Here is a 25,717-nt window from a genome sequence, read left to right on the forward strand (position 1 = left end):
CATCGCAGCATCGCAGACGCGACGCATCGTACCCCGGAACCAATCGGCCTCCGACTCCACGTCCACTAGACGCGCGGGCATCGGCGCCCACGCCGCCACTGTGGCCGCCTCCACCGCGAGCACCTTATTCAGGCGCTTCAGTGCCCATCGTGGGAATGATCGGGGAGCGCTACGCGGGAGCTCCTCCTCGCCGCGGGCGTCTTCGGCCGGCGTATTCAACGAAGTGGAAACGGAGAGCTCAAATCGGACAAACCGATGGTCCGAGAGCGTCTCCGCCCCCTCGAGAACACGCCAGCCACGGACACGGCGTGCGGCGGACGGAGACGCGAACGACACGTCCACGTGTGATTCCCCGTTCCACCGCACGCAGGTCGCGACCGAACCTCTGTTCAGAAGACAGAGACCGGTCGCGAAAGCCCACTCCGACAGGAACTCGCCGCGCGAGTCCGTGCGGGGGGAGCCCCACGCTGTACATTTAGCGTTGAGGTCCCCCGCCAGTATCACCGGGCGAGACTCGAAGCGATGAACCAACGCCTCGAGCCCACCCAGGAACCGTTCGAACTCAGCGAGACTCCTGTTCGGAGAGAAGTACACCCCGATCACGACGGTTTCGTTGACCCTAACTACGACGTACCCGGATCCCCTGGCCACCATTCCAAGGGGGGGTAACGCCGCTGACTGTCGCATCACGATCGCCACGGAGCCATCAACATCTCCGGCCCAGGAATCCTCCCGGTCGGGAGGTACGAAGTATGGCTCCGCAACGATCGCGATGTCGATGAACCACTCCGCCATGGTGTGGACGAGGAGATCCTGCGCCCTGGCGGAGTGGTTCACGTTCGCTTGGAGGAAGCGATGGACGTGATCCATTATTGAGGTGTCACGTCCATCGCTCCCTCGTCTTCCGTCCCACCTTGCGGCCCGACGGCCGCGGTGGGAACTGACTGGCCGGCTGCTTTACACGCAGCCGGCTCTTCCTCTGTTATTTTCTTCTTTTTCCCGCCACGCCTCCTCTTTGTGGAGGAGGGGGCGGAAAGACAGGCCGGGCCCCCAGCCCGATGATCGGCCCGCCGCTTCGCCGCGTCGCATAGCACGCAGTGTGGCGCGGCGGCTGTGCAGGAGACCGCTTTGTGTCCGGGCTGGCCGCAGCGGAAACAAAGCCCGCTGCGGTCCACGGCCGATGGGCACCTGGCGAGGCCGTGCCCGGTGCCGAAGCACCGGAGGCATCGCCAGGGGCGGGCCTTCTGTAACTGCACGTGGGCCATCACCCAGCCCACGCGCAGCCTCCCTGGTGAGTCGGCGGGTCGACCTTGTGGAGGCGTAGCCAGGAACGTGGCCGCCTGCATAGGGCAACGCGCCCACGCAGTGAAGGCTCCAGAGTAAGAGCTTCGCAGCTCTCCCACTCTGACCTGCGTGAGGGCGCAATTGCCCTGCGATGCAATGGCGGCGGCCACTTCCTCCTTTGTGGCGCATTCATCCAGGCCCGTCACTTTGACTTCTGCCATTTTGACGGGCCTGTCTATACGCACCACTTCTGGGTCCGGCAGGATTTCACGGAGCCGGGTTGCTAGCTTGTCCGCGGCCGCACTGGTGTTGGCACCAGGACACTCCAGCAACCGGGCCCCGTTGGCGGTGTGCCGGACTCGGAGGCCACCCTCCACGCCCATGGCATCCACGTCGACGCTAGCGCGCGCCCGGGCCATCACCTCCCCATAGGTGAGGCCCTTTTCCTTGGCAGCCGGCAGCAGCTCCAATACGACAGCCGCCGACCGCGGGGCGCGCGGTTTTCTTGCCTTGCGCCCTCCCTTTCTTTTCCCTTCAGTTGCTGCTCGACCCACTACCTGGGGAGCATTGACTGTCGGAACGGGACGGGGGTTAGGTACGTCTTGCGCCCTCCTTCGACCCCGCTTCACTACCGTCGTCCAGGCTGCGTCCATGTTGGACGGGGCGGGAGGCAATGGACGGGGCTGGGGGTGTTGCGCTGGCTGGGCGGCATTCACACACCCCTTTGGATTGTTGCGGCTTCTGCCAGGCCCCGCCTTCGCAGGCTGGGGCGGGGCAGAAGCAGCAGCCTGAGGCCTCTCAGGTTGGGCGGGTGTTCGTCGCCCAGCAGTCTTGGACCGTGTAGTTAGTTTGGCCGCAGTGGCGTTCGCGGGCGCCGGTGCAGCCGCGGTCTTAGGCGTTAGTGATGCTTGCGCTGGCCGCTCGTGTGCCAGCGGTGGCCTCGCGCGCACTACTGTAGAGGTGCGAGCCTCAAGAATGGCTAGGCGTCTCTTGAGATCTTCGATCTCCTTATCTTTTTCCGCCACTATGGCCTCTTGCACTTGGGATGGTGGTGGTGGGGAAACTGAACTGCCCCGCTGTCTCCTTACACCATCAATGGCCACACGCATGGCGGCCATCTCCTCCCGCAACTTTACACTTTCCGCCCGAAGCTCTGCATTCTCACTCTGAACGCAGGCGTACAAAGCCTGTAGACTCTCCAGCTGCGACCGCAGGCCAGCTGTTTCCTCCGTGGCAGTGCGCTGGAGAAATGCCTCTAAGAGTCTACCCATGGCAGTGACCACGCAATTCAGGGCATGCACGTACGTGCCCTTTAAGGAGCCTGATTTGCTCGCCACCTTGGAGACAATATCCAGAGAGGTTTCGAAAGTTTTGTGGAGGTCAGTAGGGTCAGTCTCCATAAGGGAGCGGCACAACCGCTCAACCTCTCCCTCCCTGATTCGTTCGGCCTTCCCACAACGGGTTCTCCCGCCTCGCAGCGAGCCGGCTGCCAATCCGCCGCAGGTTATCCGAACATCCTGTTCTTTGGCAGACGACGCCGCAATAGTCGCCGTTCTTTCCTCGACCGCCAAAAACTTGGCGGGCGCGGGTTCAATTTCCGAGGAGTCGGAGGGAGCGGAAGTCACCGGTCTCTTGACCGTCTTCCGCTTCCTCCGAGTTTTCGCATCAGCGTTGGCTCTGCTGGCGAACCGTCCGGTAGTATTCCGAAGCAAAAGCGGCGACTCTCGACCACTCGACGCGTAGCCCCTCGCAGAGCTTCGCGTCGAGCGCAGTGAGAGTGCACTGTCGCAACGCTCAGGATGCACGAATAGATCTTTTTCGCGGCTCGTGCTGCCGCCTCCTTCCTCTAGGCAATTGTTGCCCCCCCCAGAATACGAGGGGCAGCGTGCCTCCGATTGCTCGGAGACACGGAGGGATTCTCCTCCCGCTGAGCGGGAGGTACCCTCCTGGGGTAATACTGTTTCACAATTGTCCATATTCATTTTTTTTCCTTTCTTATTTAACCAGGGGTGAGGTCCCCTGGGATCAGGTGATGCCCTCGGGACTGGACTCCCTCCAGCCATTCATCCCTTCACCGGGCATCAGAGCTTGGGATTGGGGTATTTTTTATAGAGGTTTACGTCCTCGCGACCCCGTGCCTTGCGGCAGCGGCCACCGCCCCCCACTCAGTGAGGATTACGGGTTGGTCGGCAGCCCACCGGGTGCACAGGGCAACTCGGCAGACCACCGCCCCACGCTCGAAACGAGCAACCACGAAGCCACGCCGGCGAACCGGTACCCCCCATATCTGGGGGGCGTTCCCCTGTAGCCGAAGCCGGGGACATAGCAACCAGCGGTCAGCAGCTGCGAAAATGCAGCGCTGACTCACTTCCACGACTACGGGGCACAGGGTGCCACCGCTCACGGCAGGCCGGCGAACCAGTGCCGTCGGAAGCTGCGATCTCCAGAAGGAGCACTCTTCACTTAGTGAAGAGTGTGGAGAGCGCAGTCCTTCCGCTCCTCCTAGTGCTGATTTTGGTCCGCGTCATCCGATCTCTTTCGTTGCAAAGCCTATCTAAGCTATCCTAAGCCTAACCCTAAACCTAGGACCTTAACCTACATCTAAACCTAACCCTATACCTAGGACCTTAACCTACATCTAATCTAACCCTATACCTAGGACCTTAATCTACATCTAAACCTAACCCTAAACCTAGGACCTAAACCTAAGAATCCTTGCAACGAAAAAGATCGGACGATACCTCTGGGAATGTCGCCCAGAGGATCCCGTTATCCGCCACCTACGGACGCGCCACGGTGGAAGTCCAGCAAAACTCCCCCACAGACGGAGCCCCCGGCCACGCAGAGTGCGCACCGGGGGGCCCGCCCAGGTCCCGGGATTATAATGTATACCTACATTATCTCTTGAAAGATAAATAATGAACATATTTACTTATTTGTTTATATTACCTATATGAACTCTTAACCTATCTTTTTTATACCTTCATAGCGATAGGTATATAGGAGGATGGAAAAAATGTATTTGGTCTAACTTTACGCGAATGCACATTATTTTATTTATTTATTTTTTAATTTTTTTAATTAAACTGTATACCAATTAATCGATCCTTCAGGATTTATAATTGTTTTTTTTTTCACGATTAAAACCGCGTAGAAAGTTTAGGCATTATAGTTGACGCATGCGCCATAGATTATACACTTATGGCATGCGCAGTACACATATTTTGTATACATTTATTCAACTAATACAATTAATTAAACAAAAAATGAGTAATTTCGAAAGAGAACAAACGTATTTTATATAAGAACAATCGAAAATGAATATTTACGAGTAATTAAGGACGAAAAAATATTAAAAATTGCAATCGAGGGGCTAACTTTTAGATATATTTTTAATATTTTTTTTAAAATAATAAAATGGGGAACAAACAATTATTAACAATGAACAATCAAGAACAAATGATGAACAAACGAATTAATAGAAAATAAGTAGAAAACAGGAAAAAAAATTTTTTTTGAGGGGCTAACTTCATTCACCCTACAGCAGTGCTATCATACGAGTATCAAGGCTTTTGGTACTATTAAATATGCGAAAGGATTTTTGGCTGGAACGCGAGGAATTTTTATTTTATTTTAATATTATAGTCCGTTTAATTAATTAGTTACCTACGAATTGCTAATTATTCGTTCGAAGTTTTTTATTGAACTTCAATTAAGTATATCTCATTCGTACAGCTGAATAAGTTTTTGTGTTTTGATATTTTTTCCAAATTTTAAGCTTTCAACGGCTCTCGGGTAAAGTTGGAAAATTATCAAATTAACCAAACAGCCTTTCACTCCTCGATATCATCTCATCTTATTTTATTTCACGTTTGATTTCATTCAACTTCATTCCGTAATCTTCGTAATTTTTCCTCTTTATCTTTTTGCAAAATGCTAGGCTGTTTAGGCAATGTTCTCTTTGTCTTCCTAATCGGACAACTGGAAGTATGAACCTTCCATAAATCAAACAAACAAACACCACTCTACAATACTCTACATTGAATTAAACACGCGAGTGTAATCTGAAGTTTAATTCTGAAATTAATTTAACTGATAATTTGCGTTTGAGGGTTTTCTCATCATTGAGTAATTTTCTTTTAGTGTATCAGTAGAGCCGCTAAAGTGGAAGTTCTCGAGGATAAATTTAAAACTCTGTGCAAAATGTCTACGGATTTTTACATACGATATTATGTTGGACACAAGGGAAAGTTTGGCCACGAATTTCTCGAATTTGAATTCCGGCCTGACGGGAAACTGCGTTATGCCAATAATTCCAACTATAAAAACGATACAATGATACGTAAAGAAGCCTATGTTCACCCTTGTGTAATGGACGAGTTAAAAAGAATCATAATTGATTCCGAAATCATGCACGAAGACGATCGCCTGTGGCCACAACCTGATAGGGTTGGTAGGCAGGTATGTTAAAATTCCACAACTAACTAATATAATAAGGTTTTCCAAATTTCCTGAAAAAAATTATCATTGCAAAAAGTTAAATTTATTCTAACCTAAAACATTGATTTATAATTATATGTGTGTATTTTATTTAAAGACAAATTTAACACGGAAATGCAAAGTGAAACTAAGTTTTTTACTTTATTCTTTATGAAACAACCAAGTTGATGAACTATGAACTATGAACAATCCTATCCTAAATCTAATTTGAGGCAAACTCAACACTAAATGAAATATTAAATGCCTACATAGAAGTTATTCATCATCTTGGATTTTCACTTTAGTTTTCTGGTTCACATAGCGAAGATTTGCTAAAAGTATTTGGTATTTTCAAAGTACTAGCCCTGAACAAAGTTAAATCAACTAAAGAGTTTTTGGATTTGAAATGTTTTCATTAGGACTGATTTGTAATATGACCTGCCAAAAGGTTCATTTAAGGACATTCTAATACCATCTTTAGCTTTACTGCCCTGTACCATATAACATTATATTTTGTAACTACTGGCCCACTCTGTCAAATTAAATCTATAATTGCTTCATAGTAGAATTATTCAGAATGTTGGCGCTAACTTAGTTCATGGCCATACAGTATGCTACCACTAGTAATTATAATACTTAGTCTCTTGATTGATGGAAGTTGAAGGCAATCTGCTACAGCATGTGTCTTTGTAGATTACTGCTTGGCCACAGCACACTCATCTATGTCTTTTTAAGTCTTCTTCTTCTTAATCGTGATTTTGTTTTTAGTGATGCATTTGCTTTAAAATTTATGCATATGCTGTTATTATAATAAATAACATTGTATTTTACATCATACAACATCAATATCGCATGAACTCCCTTCAAACCCCCTAGGTGGCCCACACACTTGATTCCACATTCTTAACATTAAATTTGCTAATAGCTGAACTATAATGTAAGCTTGTTTAGACATGTAGATCTTTGAATTAGTGAAATAGTTGAAAAATCTCCCAAATTCCTTTCTGATTCTTCTCAAAATGTAAAAAATTTTTTTTTAATAAATTTAAATAACATTATTTATAATTTATTATTTGAACTTTAATTTATACAAATTATATTAAGACGAGAAACATTAATGCTGTACTAAACACTATTTTTATTAATTTTCAGGAATTAGAAATTGTTATTGGAGAAGAGCATATTTCTTTCACTACTTCTAAGACTGGATCTTTGGTTGACGTGAATCAATCCCGCGACCCTGAGGGTCTTCGTGGGTTTTATTATTTAGTTCAAGACCTTAAATGTCTAGTATTCTCTTTAATTGGGCTACATTTCAAGATTAAGCCTATATAAAAATTATAATCTCCTATTCTTGAGTAATAAAATATTTACATATAACAGTTTTATTTATTTTAATTAAGCCAAACACAAGTAAACAAGCCAAAGTAAAAAATTCATACAGATAATAAAATTATAGATATGCAAAAACCTAACTAATGCCCATAAAGAATAATAGATGGTAAATAAATGATGTTATATTTTTGGCTTGATTATTTTGGTTTTTAATGTTAATTTACCTCTTTTTACATAAATATGTAATATGGCAATGTTAATAATGTTTACTGTCTCTGCCAGAAAAATCTGCTAAGAACTCCACTAACTCCCACAACACAAATGTATGGATTTAGGTATAGGTGCAATGCAAGATTATTTTATGAATTAATCTACACATTACACATATAGTTTCGATTGTCTCCAATAATTAAGAAACTTTTTAAAAAATAATGAGAAATATGGTGTGAATTTTATTTTCGGTGTGGAGAAGATAAATTTACGTGTACAAGTGCCGAACAAAACATTTAGGCCATCAGTCTACTAATTGAAAAATCTAGCTATTTCAGCCTCTCGGTGAATTAAAATTTTATTTCCAACAATTATACGATATTCCTGCCTGAAATAATTCATTAAATACTTGTTGTATTTTGCTGTCGAAGCACATCCGGACACGGAACAAGTATGCATAATTTCAAAGAATTTAAAAACGATTCTTGCGACGTTCATTGCCGCTTTTGCCCTGAGTCAAATCAATCAAATCAAATCAAATCAAAAATTTTTTGATTTGATTTGAGTGTTTAAATGCGCAAACTTTATGCGATTGGTAACTACTATCCGCCCCTCCGTTACTGTACGCATGCGCAATTGTTTCCTAAGTGTATGAATTTAAAACTGGTACTGAGTTGATAGTACATTTTGTAAAAAAAGGATGAACATTTTGTTATTTTATAACAAGTTAAAAGTCTGCACAAAAGCATAAAAAATATGGTAATAATCTCAACAATGTGGCAGGCCTAATTGCGCGGGTGTTCCGAACTCAAAAAGCTGCATCTGCTAATTGAAATACACACACTTATCAGTGTGCTTAGTGCGAGTTTTTTAACGTTAAAAGTTAACCCAATTTTGTATGCAGTTGGAACAGCGCCCCTAACGGCAAACATAGGCAAACGATCTCATTCCATACAAATATGAGTTAACTTTTACGCTATCGAGAGCGTTAAAAATCTCGCACTAAGCACTCAGAACAGGCCACTGGCACCTTTAGTCCGCTCTCAGTCTGTCGGAATTTCAAACAGCTTCTTTTGTATTTGCATATTAGTAACGTTCGCCGTAATAAGTTTGAAATTTGCAGAAGTTTTTGGATCTTATTATTAAAATAAAACATATTACTAGGAGCGGTATTATGTTTTTATTTTTTCTACCTATTCGCTGGTAGCCTAAGGGGCTACTTCAGCTACGCCCGAACGGATAAGTGAGTTCACGGGCTCAATCTGAGAAAATTTGCTAACATTAACCTTAGCAAGAGCAGTGCTTCGCAAAATCTACCAGCAGATTGGAATCGCGACCCACTGAGAAAATCCGGCGAGAAACTCAGTGGGCAGTAATATATTTGTATTTTTGTCGTATTTATTGCTTAAAATGAGTAGAACAAGTTTATTTTTGTATATCTCCTTCTCAAGCCTTTAACTGTTTTTTTTTTTCTCCCTAAGCTTATGGTCTAGAGTCTAGAGAGACCATGTCAGCGTCGCCGGGTTAGTAAGTAGTAAATGAGTTGACGGGGCTCAAACCTGACGATGTTGCTAACACAAACCCTAGCTAGAGCTGTGCTTCGCAGAATCTACCACCGGATCGGAAACGCGACCCACTGAGAAGAACCGGCGTGAAACTCAGTGGGCTCTGTCTGTGGGTTAAACTTTAAGTTTTGTGGCTTAATAGTACCTACTTTTGTTGTAAGATTTCAAAGCTGTCATCGAACAGTTGAAACAATAAATTACTTATTGTATGAAACTACTAATTTCTACTTAGAATGCTTTTCACATAATCAATGGATGGACGACATCTGACAACAAGCCGGCTACAACTGTGTAAAGGTTGCCCAAGATGGCAGACTAAGTGTAGAGGAAAGAAGAGAAGGCTTGCGAAGACAAAATTAAATACAGAAAAGTAAACATAAATTGATAATCGATATACCAATGGAATATGCAATTAATAGGATGATAGTTAATGCTCCGTTTACCTTGTTTATTTTAAGTTTTACAAGAACAGGATGCGAAAAATTTCATTACAAAAAACATCAAGTTCTATGGCACTGTTTATTTAACTCTGATTTTTTCTCGGAAAAAATATTTGCACGAACATTTATTGAAATATTTTTCTACAAGATTTTAGCAAGATTCATTATGGCCAATTTAAATTTATCACCTTAGACAAAAAAAAGACTGAAAACAAAAGCAAATAATTATTAATAACAATGCTTAAATTTCTATGTGAACCTAATGTATTGGATTAGATTTACAAATCTATAATGTAATTTAAAAAAATCATAATTTGAATTTATTATACAAGCGTGAAGTGAGTAAACGATTCATCTATAGCGTAAAATGAAACGATGCCGCGTTATGTATTTATGTTTATAGTTTAACTTTGCGCGTTGCGCGCGCACTGCATCTGCCCGACCAACCGATTATGGCGGACAGACAGTGAAGAATGATAATCGCCTTTTCTAAATCAGAAAGTATCGACAACAGCCAATGGCATAAACCGGGTTTTTTGTAAAATTGTACATTGTAAATAGTTCTGTGTACATATAGTAATTATATTTGTGGTCGTTTTGTTTAGAAATTGTGTGAATAGTGTAAATTTTTCAGTGTTTATTCAGTTCAGTATTCGACACCGACAAATACTTCTGTTTATAGTTAATACTACAAAATAGTCTATAATTAGTAAATTTTGGAGTTGTACTAATATAATATCGTATAAACAGGAAGTTTCAAATTGTCCTTTGTTTAAACTTTTCAAGCAAACCGTTGTACCGAGTCACCGAGTGCAATATTTTGGTTTCTCCAGCGGCTGTCATCGTGCTTGATAAACTACTGTCAATACAAAGAAACATAGGTTTAAAAGTCACTGAATGGCAAAGTTTTTGTAATACTAGCAATAAAATTAGTCAGCTAGATAATGTAAACTATTGACAACAGAAGACTATTTTGTTTTTGTTCAAAATCAAAGGGAGCGTCATATATTCCGTAAACAGGAAAGCGGAATACATTTACGAGTAGGAAAGATTAAATCGTCGTAAAGCTGAATGCTCGAACCTCACGGTAGCCCAATGAAGTGGCCAGGTACCGGAGTAGAAGAAGAGGCGGGAGAAGCAGGGTTGCAAAACGTGCGCCCTTCACAAACTCGCAGTCAGGACGATGCCTCAGTGCATTACGTATTCCAACGTGAACAACAAGAAGGAGAACTCGCTTCCCTAGCTCATAAGCAAAGGTGGGCTGTTGGAGAAGATACTATTGCTGAGGTAGCTATGATTTAATTACAAAAAATTATTTTCGTTTATGTTTGTTTTTGAATGCTTCAATTTGTCTATAAACATAACCTCAAAAATGTTGACATAGTGGTAGTTATGACTAATTAATAATGAAGTTGTCTCATACAAACGTAGATAGCTTGTGATATCGAAATTTAATGAATAAGTAATAAATTTGGAATCTTGTTATGATTTCAGAATCAAGATAAATGGAAAAATACCACACCTATAACAATGAATAATATACATCAACAAGGACCAGCTATACAGCTTAAAAATTCCCAAACAAATCAACAACAATACATTAATCAAGCAATTGCTTCTTCGGTTTCAACGTTGGCTATGAACCCCTCTGTTATTGGCAGTCACCCTGCACATCTAACAACCAACATGGTTCACACACAACTGGCACCAATGCAAAACCATACATTGGGTAGCAGTTTGACAATTCAAAACAGTGCAATGATGATACCTGCACTTCAAAGCATTCAAAACCCAGCACAATTAGGTCAACAAGGTCTTTATGATATTCATCAACATCATGCTAACCCAATGCAAGCCATGAATGGCATTGGTAAAACAGGAGAGCATCTCATGTATTTAAGTCAGGCAGGAATGTTAGCTCCCGGAACTAACCAGTTTTTGCAACAAGGACAAAGTCAACTTGGGCTTACACCTGTTGCTACAATAAGGAATCAGGTAAGAATAAGAGAAATTACTATTTGAAATCAGGCCATTGATTATGATGGAAATAAATTTTGGTGAATTGCATAGTTTAGTTTTAGAGCATCAAATACAGTAAATTACAGCTTACCATTTCGAATATCAGCAAATTAGCTTGCAATACTTGCAATATTAACTTTTCACAACACCTTTAAAGTTATTCAACTACTAATGATTTAGATTCAATTATAAAATTACTATTTACCTGACTACTGAACAAGAGTACTGTTTTTGAACATATTTATATCTAATTCCGTGGCACCCTACATCTTGTTGTTGGACGTTAGTAGGTGATGTATATTAGATTCATCTCGATTGTGTGAGTAGCTTGCAGTATACGGTTACAATATTTTGTCCTTGGATAAAAAGTTAACTAAAAAGTCAGAAATAAGATAAATTATATAAATTGAAAGAAAAATAAAAATAGCTTAATGCCATTAAACATCTAGCTAAACTAACACAAAAATATACTATAAAAGAAATAAAACTTGAACAGTGGTTGAGGCACTGCAATGAAATGAAACAAATTCTTCCGTAATTTATATGTTACTATTGGAATTTTAATGTTAGTATTCATTAAAGTTAAGTTCTATTTTTTTTGTAATACAAAAACTTTATCAAAAACTTTGTGCACAGACTAATAGTAGCAGTAGGTAATTTTTTTTTATAGATTAAGTTATGAACAAATGATGTTTTTTTAACCAAATACAGTAATAAGTATATTAAATTCTTTGGAGAACACCCTCTACAAATGTGGTATAGCAACATTGTTTTTTTTTTTTAAGTTTGCTATTGGACTCACTTCACAATAAAGCTTAGAAAAAAGTTTTTTTAGTCCTTCAGTACATAACTTATTGAACATTTTACAGATTTTTTAATATTTCTTCAATGAGAAATGCTGTGACTATAAAATATTCATTTATTACGAGTCATTAGTTATGGAACTTTGGTTCAAATTATATTAAACATTGTTGATTTGTCTGTTTTTCATTGGTGCTTAAAAATAAAGTTCCAATTTACATTTTCTGTATATTACAGCCATTTTAATTGAGGAACATTAATAATGGAGTACCACCATTGTGTTACTGTGAAATAGTACAGCAAGCTTTGACCCCCTATGAGAAAGAAAATATTGTATGACCATAGTTTTTTAACATACAAGTGAAGTTCTGAGTTCTGTTTTGTCAAGAATTAAATGCTTAGGAAACAATTGAGTTTATGCTTCCTTAGTGGCTTTAAAATAAACATTTACACCAGAACACAATTGCCACCTAATGTCTTCTCATTTGGCCTGATTGATAACATTTATTGTTATCATGTGAAATCAGTTGGAGGTAAAAATCATACGAAGACAGTTTTATATTTTATTACTGGTGGAAGGACCTCTTGTGAGTCCGCACGGGTAGGTACCACCGCCCTGCTTATTTCTGCCATGAAGCAGTAATGCGTTTTGGTTTGAAGGGTAGGGCAGCCGTTGTAACTATACTGAGATCTTAGAACTTATATCTCAAGGTGGGTGGCGTATTTACGATGTAAATGTCTATGGGCTCCAGTAACCACTTAACACCAGGTGGGCTGTGAGCACGACCACCCAACTAAGCAATAAAAAAAAAAGGACAGTGATTTTGAAAGAATTGAGGGATGGAAGAATGGTCTGATAATAGGATACCTCACACTGCAAAGAGACAATTTCAAAAGTCTTGCTGTTCTCTAACATACAAAATAAATGGAAGAATAAACATCATTCACTTCATGCAAACAAAATTAAAAGAACTCCATCTAGTTTACTTTAATACTTATTATTCTACAATCTGTTTATTATGACTTAACATGAATTTGATCAATGTCAATGTTATATGTTATGACATTTTCAATTATTCTTGTATTTTATAGAACCACGTTAACAATCTTACAATCTTACAATAATGGTACCACCAGATTCTTCAACCAATAACTATATCTATTGCCACATAGGGCTCACCACTAGACTTTCATTAAAAATCTTCAGAACAGCTTAAATACAACATTCTTTTATTTTTCAAATCCATGACATAGTGCTTTTGATCTGCTTTGTAAAATATATATATATACATTTAATTTAATAAATTATTTATTAAGCATTTCAAATTTCAGCAAGCAGGGTGGCCTTACAAAAATAGAATAATCAATCAAACCAATAAAATAATATCCCATCTGCTTCGAATTTAGTAAATGACCATGTGTAGGTAAATCATTATATCGATGTAATGAAATAATTAGTGAATAAATGACTAAATGTTATTAATCTCAATATCCAGAATCTCAACGCCAGAAAGTATTTGACACAACTGAAATTTCAATATTTTTCAACTTGTTGTAAAAACTGAATGCCATTTATTGAAACGAAACGAAAATGAACTGGGCTACTAAGTTCATCTACTTCAAAAGGATAATAATTTTTTGGAAAAATTAGAATTGTCATGAACTAGTGGGCATTGAACAAAATCATCAATGTCAACATTATTATCTAACAAAAAAAATGTGAAATTGACCTATTTGCTATACATAACTTGTGAATTAATTAATTTATGTGATTCTGAAATTTTACAAAGAGACTATTAAGTCAACATGACCTTATTGTAAAGTTTCGTAATATTACTATACAATATATAATTTTTTATATGGAATATATTTATATATTTGGAAAAATGCTAATACGTCATTTTTGTCTAGTATTGAATCTCGATTAAAGTAATTTGCCAACTTAGTTCTTCGTTAAACGGAACGACCATTTAAATATAACGTAAACTAAAATCTATGGATGTACCCATATTCCATTAGCGCGCCATCTATTACACAGAGCGCTAAACTTTGCTCCTCATGACGCTTTCTGTTTATGGGAAATATAACGCAGGCGCTAAAGTCAGCGTTCGTCCTTTGTTCGAAACAAGTCAACATTGTATTTTGTGTTTGGATCATTCTAGTTATATATATACGTAACTGAAGTGCATTTAATATATCAGTTATGATAAATTACCGCTAAATTGATTTGAATAATAATCTAGCACAATTGTTTAATTCTTAATTCGACCGTAAACTTTCGTGTGCTTTGAGGTTTGCACGCATGAAACCCTTGAGTGATTTTTTTTTTCAAACTAATGTTAAGGGAATGGGCCCCGACATGGTGAGTTAAGCTGTTGCTAATTTTGTAGTTTAACTCATTAGAAAACTATTTTAAGTCATCAAAACGTGAAAAAATTTGCTTTTTCACGCAACAGGTTCGTTTTTGTTTTGTTTACTTGTCACCGGCGTCCGCCATTTCTGAATTTGCCCATGGGTTATTGTAGCTTGTAATTTTAGTTCCACAGTCGCTAATCACAAGTACTAAATAGTTTCAACAAATTAATTTTCTGATAAATTATGCGGTGTTGTAATCACAATAAAATTTTTTAACTTCAATAAAGAGTTGAGAACAGTTTTATTAGTTTCAAAGTTTCTCAACTTTGTGTTAAGGCATTGTTTGTAAGTCTATGTTTATAGAATAAAGTTCTGAAATGCGGAATAATGTGTATTAACATCACTGAAATGCATATTTTACATGCCTAATTTACATATTTGGCATTGAATTGTTATCAACTTCTTTTATATTGTTTATTTATGTATATATAAGTATACAAAACCAAGCAGGCTTCTTAATGTAGTGGCTTAAAATGTTTTGTGATGTAAAAATAAATCTATATGTACCTAATAACTTCGGAACTAAATAATTAGAACACGAAGAGAAACTTGTTTTATATAAATAACTTTGTTGCCAAAATAAGTTACATATTGTAAATGAGTAGTAGATGTTGATGTTTATCTCGATTATGATCATTGTTGTTAACATTTTGATTTTCTTAGAGCATTATTAAACTTTTTAAAGCTATTAAGTGCATATAATATAACAGTAAACAATTTATCTACAGTGTAGTAGTAGTAGTAGTATATATGAAAAGTTTATGGTCCATATTAAAATCAAATAAATTGATTCGTTTCCCTGATCCACAACAGTAAAAAACCTTAGTATTATAGGTTATTATTGTTACTAGGAATTTAGTTTGGTCTATTGTCTGTCTTTAAAACTTATTTGCCAGTAATTGGTATTTGTTTACACAATAGTGATCTTTTAAAAATTAAAAATAAATCCTTACAATGACCACTCAGATATTATGGAAAGGAGCCTACAAAAAGCTTTGAAATAAGTCAAAGAGTGCCTCCAAGCTTAAACCAACAAATAAATGAAATATAAATAATCTATGAAGAAAAATATGTAGAAGTTTAAAATAGATCATAATTGCAGATTCAAATTTTCAAAAAAAGTAAAACAAATGTTAGGGACTAGGATGAAAACATAAATTGAAATAGGAAAACTAAGTTGTTGTAAGATTTACAAATCTAACAATAAACATTGTTAGATCAGTAACACATTAGGCTCACTTTTAAATCTTCAGTAACTAAGTTCAATTTTCATACAAAAGGTAGAGGAAATATACATCCTTTGTTAGTCTGAATTTTTTCATAGGCCCATGTTTAAAAAAAATCTTATGTGATTGAAACGTAATAGAAATTAAACGAATCTGTATGTGGTGTGCTAGCCATATAAATTATCTAATACATTTTCAAAAGCCGTTTTGTCACTTTGATGGTTGTGATATGTATAAGATGTGATCTTGGAGCCTTCAAAGAAAGATTCTACAAAAAAAATTTCATATGTAGGTTTAAAGCAAATGGATGTGTATAGTACACTCAACTCTGCATAGGTTCCCTTATCCGGTTTGTCTGTAAAAAAGATAGATTCTCTTTTACTCAATCTTTTGCTGTACTCTGCAAGTCAGGACAGGTTCAGTCACAAACTTTCGACTGGGCACCGTTAATAGCTTACTTATCATCAGGTGTGGAGACTAAGAGTCAGGCTCTCGCAGTGAGTTTCCATATTGCTCTAAAGCCCTTAACAGTTTCATAGAGGCCACATCTTTTGAAACTACCTAATTCCCTGAGGGAGTCAGCAAGTGGGTGGGTAGCCATGTTTTTTTGTTAGAGTTGTTTGCATGGTCATGACATTTGCTGAGGGCACCAAAAGTCATGACCATTGATTGCTGCTGGTGTTCAAGAGCAGTTAGTGCTATCCTCTACTACTCTTTTTATGCAAATCAATTCTATGCTACCCAACAATAGCATAAATTGCTTTTTAATGATAACATAGGGAATGCTCAATATAGTGTCCACTAGAGAATTTAATTAAATATTTTGAGCTGTTTAGAGGCAAAGTTAAGTTTACTTCTAAAATGTCGGAACTACTTAATGGAGCAGAGAGATATAATACTTTACGCCAGGACAAAGTTTATAATTATTATGCTTTATAAAGCACAGGTCGAATTTTGTGGGGAGTACTGCTCCTAAATAATAATAGAGCTCCTAAATACTGCCTACTTCATTTTAATTCCATACAGAGAACCATTTTAATTGTCAATAATTTTGTTTAGGAGCAGGTTTATTTAGAATCACTGCAATGATCCACTGAGCATTTCCAGATACCTTATGCCAGACATCATTTGCCTGTAAAATGAACCTCTCCCTCCACGTTGCTACCTGTGGTACTATTGTGGGACCTTCTTGAGTTTACTGGTGGTAGGACCTCTTGTGAGTCCGCGCGGGTGGGTACCACCACCCTGCCTATTTCTGCCGTGAAGAAGTAATGCGTTTCGGTTTGAAGGGTGGGGCAGCCGTTGCAACTATACTTGAGACCTTAGAACTTGTATCTCAAGGTGGGTGGCTCATTTACGTTGTAGATATCTATGGGCTCCAGTAACCACCAGTAACTTAACACCAGGTGGGCTGTGAGCTCGTTCACCCATTTACGAAAAAAAAAACTAGTTTTGAAAAGCGTCTACAGCAGTAGCCAATGGCTTGGCCGTACCCCTGCCATTGCTGATTACTATGAGTGACCATGAGCAAGTAGGCTGTATAGTTATCTGTTTACAGTGCCAAAAAAATTACGAAATTAGTTTCTATACCCACTCTTTCACTGTACACATGATGAGTTTATAGAACTCGCTGTCTCGAGCACATCTACGATCCTTAACCGGAATTTTTTGGTGGAAGTGGACTTATGCCCGTACGAGTAGATACCATACCTCCCCATATTTGAGACGCGAAGCAGTCGTGATTTTTGTTTTGAGGGGTAGGACAGCCGCTATAATGTACAATTGAGGCTTTGACCTCGCGTGTGTCTAAAGGTGGGTGGGGACATCACGCTGTGATGTTTATGGGTCCCGATAACTTCTTTAACTCGTTGATCGCCATATGGGTCACGGGTGCCCTGCGTGGCGCACTGAAGTAATTGTCGATTTCTGTTACTAAGGCGCCGGAATATCTAACAAAGTCTGGGAAATACCAATTCGATACTGAGAATGAATCTATTTGTAAGAGTTCTAAAAGACTAAAACATACATTAAAAACAAAATAAGGCAATCCAAGCGCTTCGTGACAGAAATCGACATAGTCACTTCTGTCACTATCTATCACTGTAGTCTACAATGATTTAATAAAATAATTTTGCTGCAATTTTCGATTGTTGAAAACTTTTAGCTTTGTAAATTTTCATATCCAAAGAGTTCAAAGCTAGATAAAATGCACTTTTTTATTTCGATACGACCATTTTAACCGAAATTCAAAAATGAAATGTAAGAAAAGGTGTTAATCCCTTATTTAATTCTTAAATGTAAATTTATTGATCCATTTAAGCAATGTCAATGATAGTTTTGTTTGTGGTAAAGAGGTTACTTAAAATTTAAACTGTATTTTTTATTAATTATACTTAAGTAAAAGAAAACTAGGATAGACTAACCTTTTAAAATGTATTTTAGATTGCACCTGCTGCAAAAAAGCTATGGGACAAGGGGCCAGGCGCCGGTGGCGATACCAAAGGCCCTCCGCACCTGCCTCCACTGCAATTGAACCCCGACCAAATGTGGCGTGATCCTACTTGGTCTGCTCAAGGTTGGCGATTATCTATTCTAAACTATTTATTAATACCGCATTCGCAGTAACGAGAAAAGCTAAACCCGACTTGCGACGAAGGGCTCGACGAGTAAATTAACCCACAGACACAGCCCACTGAATTTCTCGCCGGATCTTCTCAGTGGGTCGCGTTTCCGATCCGGTGGTAGATTCTGCAAAACACGGCTCTTGCTAGGGTTCGTGTTAGCAACGTCGTTAGGTTTGAACCCCGTGAGCTCACCTACTAGTTAAGGTTACGCTAAAATAGCCTCTCAAGGCTCAAAAAAAAAAAAAACGACTCCTGCTACCGCTTTGGTACGACAAGATTGAATGAAATATGGTTCAATGTTAAATTCCAACCCATAACTGTTTCCCAGCGAAATGATAAGATGTTACGTGGTGCCACTGATAAAGCATGAGATACTGTACTGGTGATAGGAGCTGTTATTTAACCTGGGATGTTATCGTCTTGCCCATTTCTGGGGTAAAGCATTAATCCCGATTTGTCAATTGGGCTCACGTATTTAGGATATGCTGATGAAATGTCGTCAGTACAGTCGTTTCTTAAGCTAATTTGCAGAGGCTTAACTGTAACAATCCTCTTCCAAAAGATTCAAGAAATTTTATGTTTATTTCTCACTATGTTCTATTCTACTCCACTGTATTGTATTGAATTCACAATGATATATATCGGTAAACGAATAACTGAACGTGGTATTTTGCTTTAAATATTGAATATTCACTTTTATTAATTCGGACTCATGTATTAATATAAGTTTTTTTTCTGCGATCACGGCTGTGGCTTGCCGGTTCTCATGGAGTGCTAGGGGGCGATGTCCTTTCGACGTGGACAGTGACTGTCGTTCGTCCACGAACGATAACTTATTGTTTGCCATTAAAAAATATGAAAACCAATTCCATGACGTTAATGATGCTATCTATTTTATAATTACCTATTCCAATTATAGATACATATCGTAAAACAAAAGGTGTATCAAAAGGAAATGTATATCTTAAATGCTTATTAACTATTAAAGTATGCAATTCGGGATTTTTTTTTTTAAATATTTAGCCCGTCTCTGCAATAAAAATATGTTTATGTTCATGATGTGCCATGAAATCTCTACATAGAGTTATGATGATTATTTTATAATAAATTAATAGAAAAGAAACCACAATCTTTTTCGGCGACACCCAATGTGTAGCTAAATTTACAATAACGGCTGCTGGGGATGAGTTTGAGTGATTATCTAATGGGATGTATAAAAAAGTCACAAATACTTGAAGATGTAAATAAAGTAAATTGATCCCGAACCCCCTTCCTATCTAACTCCCTATTTTCAATATCTTCACTCCAGCCATGAGCGAGCCCTACGTTCTCTCCATAGCCTATTAATTCGTTGTCCCACATACAGTTCTAGTTATGTTCGTAACTCTTTCGTCGTGCAGTCTGTTCTGCTATGGAATGCGCTTCCTCTCGAGATCAGGACTATTACTAACCGTTGCGCGTTCAAGTTAAGGGTTCGGCGAATGTTGTTGGAAAAGTTAGCGGAATCGTCATGAACTTATTAAGATGAAGTTATTTGTTAAGGAAATTTATTAATATACATATTCCTTTTAAAACTGTATAAACTATTATATGTATGTATGTATATGTGATTGTGTATATATGTATGTATATACTTTTTTTTGTGTATGTACATATTTGTAACTTAATATAAATTTCATTGCACCTACCACTATTCACTCTGCACTACCTTTGGTTGACTGGTAGAGAAATGCCTTAGGCATTAAATCCGCCAATGTAAATTTTACATGAAGTGTAATAAATAAATAAATAAAGTCACGGAGGAAAGGAAATTACGTAGAAAAAGGAAATATTATTTTAATTTTATAATTCTGTTTTCTTATTATTATTTATTTGCTGCTAAATTGCATTTTTTTGTAGTTTTTAAACTTTTTTTTTTTATTTATGCATTAGCTGTCGAACACAATGTCAGCGTGGCAATGATGGGAAACCGTCGTGGGGTTACTTTTCCCGGTGGAGACGCCGGCAGCATTCTCTCTCCTCGTGACACAGCTGGACTTGGTGTAAAAATGGTCGAATATGTCTTGGGAGGATCACCTACAGGAGGTAAATATCCCCAGTATAATAATGATACTAACGTAATTATCGCTGACTTACTAACTTAATAATATAAATAATATATATATACTATACTTAATTAATAACTTAATAAATTAACGAAAATTCAGAATTTCAAACTTCGAAAAAACAAATGTTAAAAAGGAAAACAGGAAAACATCCTTGTACTAAGCATTTTTATCTAAACGCTATGAAACTTGTTTATTTAATGTTGTCATCTCTACCTTCTTCAGCTGGAAAATATCACATTGAAAAATAATGCAAATATAATATTCTGTAATAATTATGAAAATAAAAAGGAAATTCAAAAAGAATATAATCGAATAAAAAAATAAATAAAAGAAAATAACATAACATCGTGTAATAAAGATCAAATCCGCAAAAATTGTAATTGCGCATTTACTAAAGAACTAAAACAATAGACTTCAAATGTGTACGTGGGTTTGCTGCATTCACATTATGGTGTGTACGGGCTCCGGTAACCACTTAACACCAGATTGGCCCTGAGCTCGTTTGCCCGTCTACACAATAAAAAATGTATATTACCCACATTACTGGTGGTAGGATGTCTTGTGAGTCGGTACGGGTAGCCACCACCACCCTGTCTATTTCGGCCGTGAAGTAGTAATGCGTTTCGATTTCAAGGGCGGGGCAGCCATTGTACTTACTGTTAAAACTCAGGCTTTACAATGGTTGCCGCCAGCATTAACGTTGTAGACGTCTATCGGCTCCAGTAGCCACTTAACACCAGGTGGGCGGTGAGCTCTTCCAACCATCTAAGCAATAAAATAAAAAATGTTTTGCATAGCACACAATGTATGTAAGAAAAATAATCTGACGCGGGACCTCAGTCAGTTGTCTTTGCCTTATATGGTGAGCTCACGAAAAAGAATCATTTTTTTTAAACTATAATTATCAATTACTCACGCTATTAATATGGATAACTCAATATATAATAAGTGTATATTGTATATTGTATTTGTTGAGTTTAGCATAAAATACTTATTTGTTGTAATAGCTCATGTTTCTGAATACCTAAATTCAACGCGAAGGCAGCTGGCGGACGAGTCGCGGCAGTTGGTTTTAATTGTTTCATTTTTATTGCGGGGGTTGCCACTGTTGTTCTATCAAACGCGTTTTTCTGTCTGAATAACTTACTCTAATATAAGCGAGCCGATTCTAAAATATCGTGTAATAAAAATCAAACCCGTAATATCGTGTAATAAAAATCAATAATTAAATTATAATTTGCGTAATTACTGGTGGTAGGACCTCTTGTGAGTCCGCACGGGTAGGTACCACCACCCTGCCTATTTCTGCCGTGAAGCAATAACGCGTTTCGGTTTGAAGGGTGAGGCAGCCGTTGTAACTTGTTGTAGCCGTTGTACTATACTGAGACCTTAGAACTTATATCTCAAGGTGGGTGGCGCATTTACGTTGTAGATGTCTATGGGCTCCAGTAACCACTTAACACCAGGTGAGCTGTGAGCTCGTCCACCTATATACGCAATATATTTTTTTAAGAAGAACTTGAAACTTAAATTCGAAGTTACAATCGCACTGAGATTGAACGGTAAAACTAAACATGTCGCCCTAAATTCAGTTCGGATCCTCCCGATCCACTAACAGTGCTTTTAGGTACCTCAAGCACCGGTCACTGTTCTCGTCGAACCCGTCGCTCGCGACGAAGGTTTCGGCGAGTAAATTAACCCACAACACAGTCCACTGAGTTTCTCGCCGGATCTTCTCAGTGGGTCGCGTTTCCGATCCGGTGGTAGATTCTGCGAAACACGGCTCTTGCTAGGACTAGTGTTAACAACGTCCACAGGTTAGAGTCCCGTGAGCTCACGTACTCACACGTACAAAAGTATTTAATCGCAATGTTATAAAACTAATACATGTGTGTGTGTTGTTTGAAATGCTAAAGAAATATTTCTGGTTGCTGGAATATCTTTGTATGAGAATAAAGGTGTTTACGTAGGCGGTGGAGAGAAGGTGGCCGGCGTGGTGGCGGGCCTGCGCGGCATGGTGCTGGAGGAGCGCGCCGAAGATAAAGCGACTTCGCCCTTCGACAAGGACCTGCACGAGCTACACGAGCACGGCTCCCTGCCCAACGGGATACACAACGGACAAGAGGACGATAAAGCTTTTAAGTGAGTTTCAATCTGGACATGAGTATTCGGAAGAAAATAACAATAAAAATATATCTTTTGATTTGGTCTCCAGACTTTCTGTCTGTTCAAATTTAACAGCTATTTTATTTTTATTGGTATTCAATTTTGAACTGTAGTTTTTTTTGATAATTAACAAAGTGTAGAGAAATTACGAAAAAAACATTAAATGCCACACGTTTAATTGAAGAACAAGGACAAAGTAGGTACACAGAGTTAGCATTAACAATACTTTCCATTAATAAATAAATAATTTAAATATATACTATGAACTTAAAAAAAAGCCAAATAAGTCTAGCTATTCTGAACTAATGTACTTATACTAATGAATGAATGAACCCCTTAATTTTGTAGAGATTCCCTATTATTTTATTAAGCTTGAGCGTTCATTCTCATTACGGAATGCTTCAATGTTTGTGTTATTCAACATTCCCTTGCTCAGTATTTTGTATGGACGTGGGAAGTATTTGTATGTACGACTTTCTTGCTTTCCTATCGACTTCATCGATTTAAGCTCTGTAATGCAGCAGACTGGTGGTAGGATTTCTTGTGAGTCCGCACGGGTAGGTACCACCACCCCGCCTATTTCTGCCGTGAAGCAGTAATGCGTTTCGGTTTGAAGGGTGGGGCAGCCGTTGTAACCATACTGAGTCCTTAGAACTTATTTCTCTAGGTGGGTGGCGCATTTACGTTGTAAATGTCTATGAGCTCCAGTAACCACTTAGCACTAAGTAGGCTGTGAGCTCGTCCACCCATCTAAGCAATAAAAAAAAAATGTAATTATTATCGTAATGAAATAATAATCGTTCGAAGCTGACCGAGGGGGGGTATTGATTAGGACGTGACGTCGCGAAGGTCGCCGGGTGGCGCGCGGGCGCGGGGCAATAACCGCGCGCGGCTCGCGGCCTCCGACGCACGCGCAGACGACGCTCAGACGATTGCTCTCGTCCGCGTTCATTCTACACATGATTCACTCTGATAACTTGAGATAATGTCTGATACCTGCCTGCGGTGATGACTTCGGGGTGACGCCGTTACGGTTATCGCTCGTTTACGTCATCCGTTGAAATTATAACTCAACAATAATTATGTAAAGCAATTCTTTATAAAAATAGGAGTGATTTGTCCATTTGTTTATTGATCTAGAACAGTCTTTGCCAATACGGGCGATAACGCCCCCTTGTGGGCGCTGCAGGCTTAATGGGGTGGCGGTAATAGACCCAGAACAAAATGTGGGCGTTGTGTAGAGGCTTGGGAGGCGATTTGTAATTTTGTCTAGGAGGACTCTAAGACATAGACTGAGCTCTCACTACCTACAGTGGTATTTAAGTAGGTAGAAAAAATAGGGGCGCTAAAAAATAATTTATTCTCAAAGTGGGCAGTAGACAAAATAAGTTTGGGAGCCACTGATCTAGAATTGAAGTTGTCTATTTATTCCTTTTTAGAAATCCGGATCGCGTATTTACTGATTTGCATTGATTGAATAAATCAATGAATCAAATTAAAGTTTGCAAAATTATTAACTGACGAGAGTGTGAATTTTATATAGCGACAAATAAACCAATTTTTAGCACGAATAAGCATTTTTTTTAAATACCAGAACATTGTATATAGTTCCTCTTGAAGTCGTTTTTAATTGGCTATATACTATTGTGATCTTAAACTACATCTTGTGTACACTATTTATTACATATTACAAGAAATATTTTTCCAAAACCAAATACAGTTTTAAACGTTCAATTGAAATCATAAATATCTGTTTTTTTATTGATTGCTTAGATGAGTGGAGAGCTCACAGCCCACCTGGTGTTAAGTGGTTACTGAAGCCCATAGACATCTACAGCGTAAATGCGTCACCCACCTTGAGATATAAGTTCTAAGGTCTCAGTATAGTTACAACGGCTGCCCCACCCTTCAAACCGAAACGCATTACTGCTTCACGGCAGAAATAGGCAGGATGGTGGTACCTACCCGCGCAGACTCACAAGAGGTCCTACCACCAGTGAATGTGATATTAAACATTTAATGTCGAAAATTGCAGACATGGTCCATAATATGAAATTGCTTAAATGACATTCTAAAATAATGTTAAAGTACGTGTAAGTACAGCCGCACGCCCGGGTCGCGCCAACCGTCGCCCGCGGAGGAGGAGGGGGCGGGGGGCGCGCGCAACGGCGAGCCGCCCGTGTTCCCGCTGCACCCGCACCACGCGCTGCCGCAGCCGCAGCCCATGCACCATCTGCCGCATCTCTCGCACCCACAGGTACACCACACGCCATTTATTGGGAAAAATATTGAGGGGGGACTTTCGAACCGAAACTTGCGTGGGAAAAGAGCGCAAGGGACAAATATGCCAAGAAACTCGACGAGTGCGTCAAATAATAGTACATTGTGATGCTGGATGAGATGTCCTACTTTTTTCCCGCGGTGTACATACTATTTTTTCTCCTACCAGGCCGAAAGTTCGACATTGTAAAAAATTTAGCACCCGTGGAGCACCGAGCCGGGGTCTAGGGGCGAAGTCCCGATCGGGCCCAAGGGCGCCCCCCTGGCGGGGGGGTAGGGGGGGGGGGGGGGTTGGAGGATAATTTGGAGAGAGGAGTGATGCTCGGGTTAAGTTTCACGAAATCTCATAACTGGGGGGAAAATGTTGTGCTCCCTACTTGATGCGACAACCAAAATGTTTTGAATACATGTTTTCATCCAACGTTAGTAACAATACATACTTTAGTTTATCGTGAGGACATCTAAGAACGGTTTTACCATTTTTCCAGCCACACCCGGGGATGTTAGGCGTGGCTCCACTACAGGGCCTACCGCATCCGCAACACGCACAGATTCACCCAGGTAAATTTTGCGAATTAATAAATGTATAAATACTAATGTAAAACATGCCCAAAATACTTTGCTTTACACATTATTTCGTTTATTTACAGGAATGACACTAAACGACTCTATGAACCAACACATCGAACTTGTTTTACAAATGGAACAACATCCTCAATTCGACAACAGCAGCTTTGCGAGCTCGCAACAGGTTTGTTTTGTGTA

At 39.5% G+C, this 25,717-nt stretch overlaps 2 protein-coding genes across 10 annotated transcripts in view; both read left to right on the forward strand.

Moving 5' to 3' along the window:
* Positions 1–5,217: 5,217 nt before the first annotated feature.
* Positions 5,218–7,143, forward strand: LOC733069 (mago nashi). 2 transcript variants are annotated; one of them, XM_012697315.3, is made up of 3 exons: positions 5,218–5,343; positions 5,428–5,745; positions 6,916–7,143. In XM_012697315.3, the coding sequence occupies exons 2-3, from the start codon at positions 5,488–5,490 to the stop codon at positions 7,096–7,098; spliced, it is 441 nt and encodes a 146-aa protein (XP_012552769.1). In that variant the 5' UTR covers positions 5,218–5,343; positions 5,428–5,487; the 3' UTR covers positions 7,099–7,143.
* Positions 7,144–9,705: 2,562 nt separating this feature from the next.
* Positions 9,706–25,717, forward strand: part of LOC101742087 (maternal protein pumilio) — a 78,071-nt gene continuing 62,059 nt past the window's right edge. For 2 of the 8 annotated variants that reach the window (XM_062672698.1, XM_062672701.1), the window contains exons 1-8: positions 9,706–10,600; positions 10,808–11,308; positions 18,217–18,349; positions 20,331–20,483; positions 22,465–22,648; positions 24,761–24,929; positions 25,441–25,513; positions 25,603–25,703. In XM_062672698.1, coding sequence (XP_062528682.1) covers positions 10,385–10,600; positions 10,808–11,308; positions 18,217–18,349; positions 20,331–20,483; positions 22,465–22,648; positions 24,761–24,929; positions 25,441–25,513; positions 25,603–25,703 — 1,530 coding nt within the window. In that variant the 5' untranslated portion in view covers positions 9,706–10,384. Of the gene's footprint in view, positions 10,601–10,807; positions 11,309–14,225; positions 14,496–18,216; positions 18,350–20,330; positions 20,484–22,464; positions 22,649–24,760; positions 24,930–25,440; positions 25,514–25,602; positions 25,704–25,717 lie in introns of those variants that run through there. The other 6 variants (XM_062672700.1, XM_038016082.2, XM_062672699.1 and 3 more) reach the window with 5 other exon arrangements.

Source organism: Bombyx mori, chromosome 15 (genome assembly GCF_030269925.1).
Source record: "Bombyx mori chromosome 15, ASM3026992v2".
Classification (NCBI taxonomy): domain Eukaryota; kingdom Metazoa; phylum Arthropoda; class Insecta; order Lepidoptera; family Bombycidae; genus Bombyx; species Bombyx mori.